The 10,368-nt window shown below is 43.7% G+C and overlaps 2 protein-coding genes across 2 annotated transcripts; both read right to left on the bottom strand.

Moving 5' to 3' along the window:
- Positions 1–950: 950 nt before the first annotated feature.
- On the bottom strand, positions 951–1,718 carry LOC147795723 (uncharacterized). The gene has a single exon (XM_087131458.1). The coding sequence runs from the start codon at positions 1,716–1,718 to the stop codon at positions 951–953; it is 768 nt and encodes a 255-aa protein (XP_086987584.1).
- On the bottom strand, positions 1,715–3,637 carry LOC110989603 (uncharacterized). Its single transcript, XM_087131457.1, has one exon. It carries the CDS (start codon positions 3,635–3,637, stop codon positions 1,715–1,717), a length of 1,923 nt encoding a protein of 640 aa, XP_086987583.1.
- Between the last annotated feature and the right edge of the window lie 6,731 nt (positions 3,638–10,368).

Here is a 10,368-nt window from a genome sequence, read left to right as displayed (position 1 = left end):
TTGCTGTATCATGAACAATGTCTCATGTGTCTCAACTGTTTGGCTAGTGGACAAGGGTGTCTCCAAATGATGGCAAAAAATACTGGGATGATGCAATTCGGCTCATGTGACAGTTATCAAAGGTGTGATGGATCCCAGTGATGACAATATCTGATGACAGTAGATATGGCTGATGTCTAACATACAGTTGTCAATAGATAATGTATAACGACGCTGACAATGACAATGGTGTCGATGATGATGACGGTTGTGATGGTTCGACTGAAAATAATACACAAAAGGAATAAATTATATAGACAAACCTATATGCCACCGTCATAAATTCTGGTCACAAACTTTAGACCTCTAGTTAAATACACCCTTATATCCATTGTCTAAAAGTAACACATGTGCGACATTGTATTATACATATACATGTGTAACATAACATGTCTTACATACATGTGAAACGTGGTTGCCCAAAACTCGGACATCATACATGTATTCGGAAAAATCTTGCAATTTGTTTGCCCTGGAAAAATAACTTAATAATGGCTTAATAATAGCTTATCTTATTGCCTTTATCCTAAGGCAATAACTAAAGGATAAATAAAGAAAACGACTCACTTTGCTGAGCTGACGGAATGGAAGCAAAATGGGAATTTGGTGACGTATAACTTGTCAAAATGCTCGTGAACCATGTGTAAACTAAAATGGATTGTTCGGCACTGCGCGGTGCGGGCAGAGCGCCCTCTATTGATAATACACAACTACTGTGCCCATGAAAGGACTTGTTTGGAGATGTTTTGTCCGCAACATCCCGGCCCCTAATGACCTGATAGGGGAATTACAAAAGTAAACCAAAAATGCGACAAAATATTCTAACAGTTAAATGAAAATGTCCCAAAGGCTTTCAAAAAGGCTGAAATACGTGAAAGTATTCACAGTTGTACTCCTGGAAGCGGTCTGCTCTACTGTCCCATATCCACTCCCTCAAGAAGGCAAAGCTTGTCTTGATTCCAGCTCTTGACAGCTTGTTGCAATTCTCGCTGCCCACCGACAAAGTTGGTGCCGTTGTCCGACCTGAATTCTACTGGTGCACCTCTACGACTGATGAAACGTTGAAGAGCATTTATAAACGAATCTGTCTCCATTGTGTAGCTGACCTCTAGATGGATAGCTCTTGTGGCTAGACAAGTGAAAAGGCAACCCCACCTCTTCATCTCACTCCTGGCTCTTTTGAACACAAACGGCCCAAAATAGTCTACGCCGACCATGGTGAAGGGTGGATGGCCTGGTGTGACGCGGTCTTGAGGCAAATCAGCCATAACTTGTGTCGCTGTGGGTGCCTTCCTTCTACGACATGGGATACAATTGAAGACAATAGACTTGACTGCTGCACGGCCCTTGATGATCCAAAAGCGCTGTCTAACTTCTGCGAGTGTGCGCTCAGCTCCAGCGTGTCCTGATGCCACATGGTAGTGCCTCACAATCAAGGGGATGACTGGATGTTTCGCTGGTAATAATCGGGGATGTTTGGCTTCATCACTCATCAGGGGTGAGTTGGCAAGACGTCCTCCAACGCGAATTATGCCATCGCTGAACCTTGATGGAGAGAGTTTGCAATAACTGCTCGACTTCAGAGTGGCGTCATCAAAGTTGTCTTTCTGAATGGCCATCACAATGGCATCTTCTGCCACCAGGATTTCCCTAACAGTCAGACGTCCCATCAATTTCATATCTCTCTCTCTCTCTTTTGGACTCTTGCGAGTAGTACAGCTTTGACCCTGAGAAGCCAGGCAACTGCCCTTTTCAACCGGTACCAAGATGAAAACTTCTTCAGAAGGGCTGCCAGTATGTCGGTTCCGTTTTTCCTTGACATGGTACTGTACACCCCAGTGTCCCTTTTCACCTCGGCTTCATCAGGTAGTGTCTTGTGGCTCAAGTCTGGTTGTGGAGGCCACTCACTTTTGTCTTCCCACAGAAATCGTGGTCCAGAGATCCATCGATCATTCAGGACAAGCTCTTCAGCTGTCATGCCGCGAGAAACATCATCGCCTGGATTTGTTTGGGTTTCGACATATCTCCACTGGGCTGGACTAGTGTGCCCCAGAATCCTTGACACCTGGTTGGCTACAAATACTTGGTAGCGCTTCTCCTGATTCTGAAGATAGTGTAGTACAATTGTACTGTCAGTCCAGTACGTCGACTCTTCCAGGGGCATCGACAAATGCTGACAAACTAGCTCGTTTAGCTTGACTGATATGACGGCTGCCATGAGTTCTAGACGTGGAATGGTTGTTGTCTTGATTGGTGCGAGCCTCGCCTTGGCCATGACTAGCTGGCAGTGCATCTTGCCACTGGTGTCCTGAATCCGCAGATATGTTGCTGCACCATACCCTTTCTCTGAAGCGTCAGAAAAATGGTGGAGTTGTGCAGATGTGACTTCTCCAAAACCAAGTGGCTTTAAGCAGCGAGGTACCGTCATGTTCTTCAGGTTTGGCAAATCTGTCTTCCAGCCATTCCACTGATGGGCGATGTCATCAGGCATGAGACTGTCCCATTCAACCTTTAGCCTGCACAGCTGCTGGAACAGAATTTTGGCTGTCAACACAAAGGGGCAGGCAAAGCCAAGCGGGTCGTAGAGTGAACTGATCGTGCTTAACAGCCCTCTGCGAGTTAGCGGCTTGTCCTTCAAACACACATCAAATGTGAACATGTCAGCTTGAGTATCCCACAACACCCCAAGGGCACGTTCGGTTGGCAACATCTCACGATCCATGTCAACAGTGGGAACCCCCTTAGCTCGGTCGGCTTCTGGAACTGTTCGCAGAGCATCTCGTGAATTACTGAGCCATTTGGTCAGATGAAAGCCCCCGAGTGACAAAGCTTGACAAAGCTGACTGATGAGACTTGAAGCGGCCTGAACCGTGGTCACCGATGTGAGGCAATCGTCCACATAAAAGTTCTTGTCAATGGTGGAGATTGTCTCGGGATCGAATCGACTGACGTTGTCTCTTCCTGTGCATTTCAAGGCAAAGTTGGCAGTGCTCGGTGACCAGACTCCACCAAAGAGATGGGTCGTCATGCGGCATGTCTTCGGATCTTCGTTGAAACCGTTGTTCCACCACAAGAATCGCAAGACGTCACGATCTGGTTTATTCACTTTCACCTGGTTAAACATTCCTTCAATATCAGCCATCAAGGCAATGGTTTCTTGACGAAAGTGAAGGAGAACTCCCAGGAGCTGATTGGTCAAGTCTGGGCCTTGGTATACGTTGTCATTCAGGGATGTGCCACAGTACTTCGCCGAGCAATCGAATACAATTCGGACTTTGCCAGGTTTTCTTGGATGCACCACCGGGTGGTGTGGCAAATACCATACAGCTCCGTCAGACCTGTCCAACTCCTCTTCTGGTACTTCCTCTGCATAGCCTTTAGCAAGTAGGTCAGACATGTTGGCAACATACTTTTCTCTCATGTCAGAGTTTTGTGACAGACGCCTACCAAGCAGACTCAATCGGTGTTCAGCAATGACTTTGTTGTCTGGAAGACGGGGTGGCCTGATCTTAAATGGAATGTCTAGACTATAGTGACCTTCGTCTAGACACAGAGACTGTTCCCACATGGAAACTACCTTCTGGTCATTGATGGACATGGCGGGCTCATTACTTCCAATGTCATCTATTTTCCAGAACCTTTCAACAAGGCGCTGGAGGTCGTTGTCGGTCTCTGTGAAGTGTGAAGCCACGTGTTTCGTCTGCCCATTTCCAATCGGTCCATTCAAGGTCCAGCCAAGGATAGTCCTCACGGCATAGGGTGTCCCTGGGCCACCTTCGCGAACTTCCTTTGGTGTCAAAGCTAGTGGATTGTCTTGCCCAATGAGTAAGTGAACTCTCTTGCATCGATGTCAGGCAAGGGGATATCACGCAAGTGTGGCCATCTAGTCAACTATTTCTGGGTCACAAGGCAGTTGGAACTGACGTGGAACTTGGGCCTGGTTAGCACGTGTTTCATGACAAGAATGTTGTCATCATTCATGTCGGTGACTTGAAGGGTGACGGCAAAGGTATCAATGGGTGTGTCGTGGTTTTCAAGGGTTGTCAACTTCATCCTTTCATGCCTTCCTGGTACTCCAAGTTTCTCCTTCAAAGCTTCAGAGCAAAAGCTCTGTGTTGAACCAGAGTCCAACAATGCATAGGTGATTACACCTTCTGTGGAACTTCCATGTTGTCGCACCCTGACTGGAACAATGGGTAGGGCCACTTTACTGACGCCGGCCCCAGTGGCACTACATGTCACATGGGATGAAGCGCTTGATGTCGACTGACTAGATTCGGTTGGAGTTGGGTGGCTTGGCAGCTGCGAAACAACTGGAGTGGGATTGCCGTAGGCTTGACTCGGAGGTGAGTCATCGCTCCTCGTACGGGGCAGGTGTAGGAACTTGGTATGCTTAAGTCCACATCCTGGCACAGTGCAAACTGCCTGTCTTCTACATTCACGGGCGCGATGACCTGGCTGAAGGCAATTCACACACAACTGCTTGCCCAAGACAAAGTTCAGTCTGTCAGCAACTCTCAGACCTTTCCAGGGTGCACAGACCTCTAGTTAAATACACCCTTATATCCATTGTCTAAAAGTAACACATGTGCGACATTGTATTATACATATACATGTGTAACATAACATGTCTTACATACATGTGAAACGTGGTTGCCCAAAACTCGGACATCATACATGTATTCGGAAAAATCTTGCAATTTGTTTGCCCTGGAAAAATAACTTAATAATGGCTTAATAATAGCTTATCTTATTGCCTTTATCCTAAGGCAATAACTAAAGGATAAATAAAGAAAACGACTCACTTTGCTGAGCTGACGGAATGGAAGCAAAATGGGAATTTGGTGACGTATAACTTGTCAAAATGCTCGTGAACCATGTATAAACTAAAATGGATTGTTCGGCACTGCGCGGTGCGGGCAGAGCGCCCTCTATTGATAACACACAACTACTGTGCCCATGAAAGGACTTGTTTGGAGATGTTTTGTCCGCAACACCATGTGAACCAGTTAATTGGGGAATTAGCGAAGCTTAGACTAGAAGGATTGTGTGCCGTTGTTCCATGCTTGTTGGCATAGCGACGGTTGGTTGCGGTCCTGGTCTGGGAGCTTGCTTTCCTCGTTGAGGTTTACTCGGTACAGGTTACCGTTAGAGTCTGGTGGGGACTATTATAATCGCTTTTTTAACTTACCTGTGTTATTTCACAATAACTTGAAGTGGGTGAGGGTTAGTTAAGTCATCTTGAACCTTATTTTAGTTTGGGAATTGTTTTGCTTAGTAAGGCAGTAGAGATTATTGTATAAGTCTACACTGTTAGTACGGTATGATTGCAAGAATTGTCTTTGCTTGTGTGGTCAAGTTAGTGATAAGCCATCGGTTGATTATTTATTTAGACTTGAGGGTTAATACCCTGATCACTGTGAGGGCTACCCTGGTGTAGGTTGAGGATAAGTTTAACTAATCACGTTCGTGGTGCAGTTGACCTTGTAAGACCACCTACCGTGCGGATCCTTTTGTAAATAATTAATTGTTGTTGTACGTAAAGGATAACTGAAGCACTGACATTGAATAAACCAATCATGTAATTGCCTTAGAAATCACTGGTCACCGTGAGATTTAGTCCAGTCCTGTATCACTTGTATTGACATTTATTGTAACCTTTATGGACACTCGAATCAATTACTTAATCACAGAGCGGTGGTAAACTTCCACCAAACGAACAGCCCCTAAGGCATAGTCCACCGTTCGTTAACTGATATCCCCCCTTGCGTTTGGATAGCCGCTCATTCTTGCGTAAGGTTAAATGAATATATTTGTGGGGTTAGGCAAGGTCAATTCTATCTCCGATCAGGCCAGTCTGCTGGTCCGCCACAAAGTTGTGTCGCCACAATAGTTTTAGAGTAGTGTCACGAACTTACATCCAAACTATTACTAGGAACGTAAAACTATTACTTACGAACGTGACAGTGCTTAAAGACTTGATGGTTTTACTTACGAGTTATTTTTCCCGTACGTACCTGTTAGCTACAAATACGGACGTGAAAACCGTGTCACGTGGGCCTAAGTGCACTACAACGTACGTACGTGAAAAGGCGCCTTTTCCTATGTACATATATGTTTTGGGGTGCTTTGCGTACACGATGCGTTTCTCTGACACAAAAATCAACTCCATTAATATAACACGCGTGTGCGTTTCGTTCGGCAGTCAAAATCATCCCGTTAGCGATTTTGACAGATACGCAACGCTTGGCGCAAGTGTTGACGCCTATATGGAAAGGCGCCATCACACTATTTTCATACGTGTGGCGGTAAATCGTATGTGCATGCAAGAGGCTACGAATTGACCAAACAGGTCAGATATTTCCACATAAATTCGTTCGATTTGCTTGCATAGGACCTTCCCAACTTGGGAATGGTCGTGTGTGTTGTGTCACAAGTGTCATCCGACGGAGACAGCGAGGAAGAGTTTCAAACGTTTGTTTGTCAAACGCATCTAGCATTTTTTTCAGCAGGTTGCACAGTTACTGATGCAACAAGGCTAGCTATTGAAACTGACCCCGGAAATCTCAGGCAATAAACTAATCATTTAAAACTTCAAATATGTAAGGACGGCCTATGTATTAGTTGTCGGGGGACGTGGACGTCGCTTGAAAACATGGCAGATGTACCGAAAGTGCTTTGCACACGTGCAACTCCCTGGTTATTCTGTATTCTTCCTGGCGGTTTCCAAGTAAATGCAGTTTAATTAACACGTATTGTGAATCCTAATATTTGAAACGGATTTTGGCACTCCAGGGACACACCCCTTCCTACGGTTACACTATACATGCGACATTAAATATTATTATTAAAAAATTATTATTCTGCTCAACATAATTATCTTGAAAGCAAATGTAGCCTGAGATCATTTCTCATTAATCTCATTAAACGAAAAATTTCAAATGGGTTAGATCCCAAAGACACACCCCTCCTTATACCTACGTCTATATGTGGTTATTTAACATGCGTGTACATCCATATCGGTTTTTCCCATATCTGTGTTCATTAGATGAATGTGACGGAAGAACAATCAACCTGCAGGAGAACATTCCCTACACCTTTACGTCTCCTAACTACCCCGACCGATATCCTAACTCCCTGCACTGCGAATGGGAGTTTCGAGCCTCAAGTGGATTTATTGTCATCACCATCTTGAATTTTATGACTGAACGTCGGTATGACTTCGTTACAATAGAGGGACCTGGTTTGGAGCTCGGGGATTTAGCAACAGGCTCAGGAAACAAAATGAGCTTGACTGGGACCACAGCTATTACGAGGGTAACTTCAAGGCTTCCTATCATCAATATCTCAATGACAACCAACGAGTTTAGGCGGACAAGAGGATTCCGAATGAAGATTGAGGCGTTCAAAACTTGTAAGTTCACGTATTGTTTGCTGTATTAATCTCGATAACCAGTGGCGTAGATCTGTGTTAAATATTGCGGGGTGGAGAATGGGAGATGCGGAAAGGTGGGGGAATGACTTCCTGGTCATGGAAATTTGGAAAGCGCAGGGTGGATCATATACACTATACAGGGTCGATGGTCGTGATAAATGTGATCAAACTCATGCAGAATCTTACATCAGAAACATCAGAATGGTATCTTTATGAATTTTTGAAATTGCTTTCCATTTTTAGTGATTTTTATTCATTGGGAAGGCTGATTATTCCTCAAAATCAGATTTAATGTTTTTGCTCATCACCAAAAGTCTGGGTGGATGATTCAATATATCGCCCCCACCTTAAAAAGTGGGGAGGGGGTATATATCCCCATCCCCCAGGCCTTACGTCCATCCTCTATACCAGAAGGCACGAGGACATAACCTTCGATACAACATGTTTGTTGTCCGTCACTCATAAGTAAATGTTATGGAGAATCGAATCCCCGTGATTCTATTCACTCTGGAGTTTTCTCTATTTGCAAACATTGATTTCATTTTTCTTAGATGCAACTTGCCATAATGTTTGGCAATGTACACGTATGACGGAATTACTGAGTAGAAGACTCAATTCAAGTTCTAATGACCAAACAATCTGCGTTTCTGCCAGCTTTCAAGAATTTCTTTCAAAAACTCACCATTATGTTTATCTTTTAAAGGTTGCAAAGCATTGATCTGCCCCAGAAAGGTTTTTTCTTCATTTTCACCCGTCCTTAATGGCTGTTCTTTTCTGCAGGGCCGAGTAAGTGTTCAGGTGTGCCTGACTTCCAGTGTGAGAATTCAACGTTCTGTATTTCATCCCGTGCTGTTTGCAATGGTTTGAAGAACTGTCCCTACGGATTTGATGAACAGCAATGCTGTGAGTCTATGTTGCGAAAGCGACCACGAAATGAAAAAAAGCAGGCTATTGAATTGGTCTGTATTACGGAGAAACCCCTGTGGGTGGAGTTAGATGGCCAAGCCAATTCCTTTCAAAATATTGTACTTAGATATTCTGGCGGTTATTCTTCCTTAACTCTTGCGAATGTTTTTGAAATTGAGCACATTTCACTGTGCTAAACTGCTGCAGCGTCACCATGCAGGTTGTAACCATCATGCCTTAGAGGTACACCTTAGGTTGATTCATAATTTAAGAAAATTGGCAAAAATGATCCGAGTCATCCACAAGCTTTTTGAAAGGCTCTCCAAAGTAAGCGTTTTAATTTTCTTGAGGTGTTGTGAATATCACAGACCCAACCACCATGTCTACAGCCATCCTGTGCGGGGAGGTACAGTATGCTTGAACGATGGTTAAGGGCTTTGACCTTATTTTTGCTGACAAATGCTTATTGGATGGAGATCATTTTAATATTAAGATCTTGGGCCAACACTTGCACGTGCGCATCGCTCGAGTGCACTGAACGTAAATGGGGGGGGGACTACGGCACTATGTAATTCAAAATGCGTTAGTGCCTCCAAAGCCGTCAGGTATGCGTTGCACTTATAAAAGTACTTATTTTGTTCTCCATTTTAAGTACTATAAATTAATACATTTCGATTGTTGAAAGTTTAAATGTGGCTTTCAACTTCCAATAACTTCTGTTTGGCATCTGGGAAATGAAAGACAGAACTTAAAAAAGTCTAACCCCCTCCATATATGGAAAGTCACTTCCCAAATGCGACTTTAATCATTCAATTTTGTGCTAGAAACCAAGCATTGTTGAAATATAACAGCTCGTTTTATTCAAAGCAATAAAACCCAATCTCAAAGCATGCCATTCCAGTTACAAAATGGCACGATAAATAGGACTTATGAAACTATTGAAATATTTGCCAGGGTGGGATATCAAGTCGCGTGCGGAACAAAAGTTCACATCCCTACATTTCCATAGTTTTAGACAGTTCGATTTGATTGCACGGGGCATTCTTAACCTGCTAAATGGTCGTGTGTATTGTGTCACGAGTGTCATCCAACGGAGATAGTGAGGAGGAGTTCAAAACCGTTTAACTCACGGAAGCTTGTCAAACACATCAAGCATTTTTTTTCAGCAACTTGCAGCGTTACTGTTGCAACAAAGTTAGCTAATAGCAATTGACCCAGGTAATCTCAGGCAATTTACTATACTCAGGCAAGCTAAAAGTAATTCAGCGTTTAATGTCTAAGGACTCCCCGCGTATTACTTGTCGGGGACTTGGACGTCACCTGAAACATGGCAGATGTATTGTAAAATCATTGCACACATAAAACACCCGGATGGCAATGTATTCTTCCAGGCGGCTTCCGAGCAAATGCAGTTTATTTGAAATGTGCTGTTATTCCAATATTTAAAGCAAATTTTAGCACTCCAGGCACAAACCCCTCCCTACGGTTACTCAATGCATTTGATATAAAATATGTATGTATGTTGAATAGTATTATTAAATCTGACAATTATATTCAACATAATTAGCTTGAAAGCTATTGCAGCCTCAGATCAAGTCTTGTTAAATCCAAAATTTCAAACAGATTAGATTTTAAGACACACCCCTCCTTAGACTTACGTCATACATGTTGTTATTATGTATATTCATGTAGGATTTTTTCCCACATCTGTGTTCATTAGATGAATGTGACGGAAGAACAATCAACCTGCAGGAGAACATTCCCTACACCTTTACCTCTCCTAACTACCCCGACCGATATCCTAACTCCCTGAACTGCCAGTGGGAGTTTCGAGCCTCAAGTGGATTAATTGTCATCACCATCTTGGATTTTATGACTGAACGTCGGTATGACTTCGTTACAATAGAGGGACCTGGTTTGGAGCTCGGGGATTTAACAACAGGCTCAGGAAACAAAATGAGCTTGACTGGGAACACAGCTGTTACGAG

This window comes from Acanthaster planci, linkage group LG21 (assembly GCF_054643075.1).
Source record: "Acanthaster planci isolate LZ-2023a linkage group LG21, COTS_SCS, whole genome shotgun sequence".
In the NCBI taxonomy this organism is placed as follows: domain Eukaryota; kingdom Metazoa; phylum Echinodermata; class Asteroidea; order Valvatida; family Acanthasteridae; genus Acanthaster; species Acanthaster planci.
Note: the sequence above shows the minus strand (reverse complement) of the source record. Positions and strands in the feature narration are given on the sequence as shown.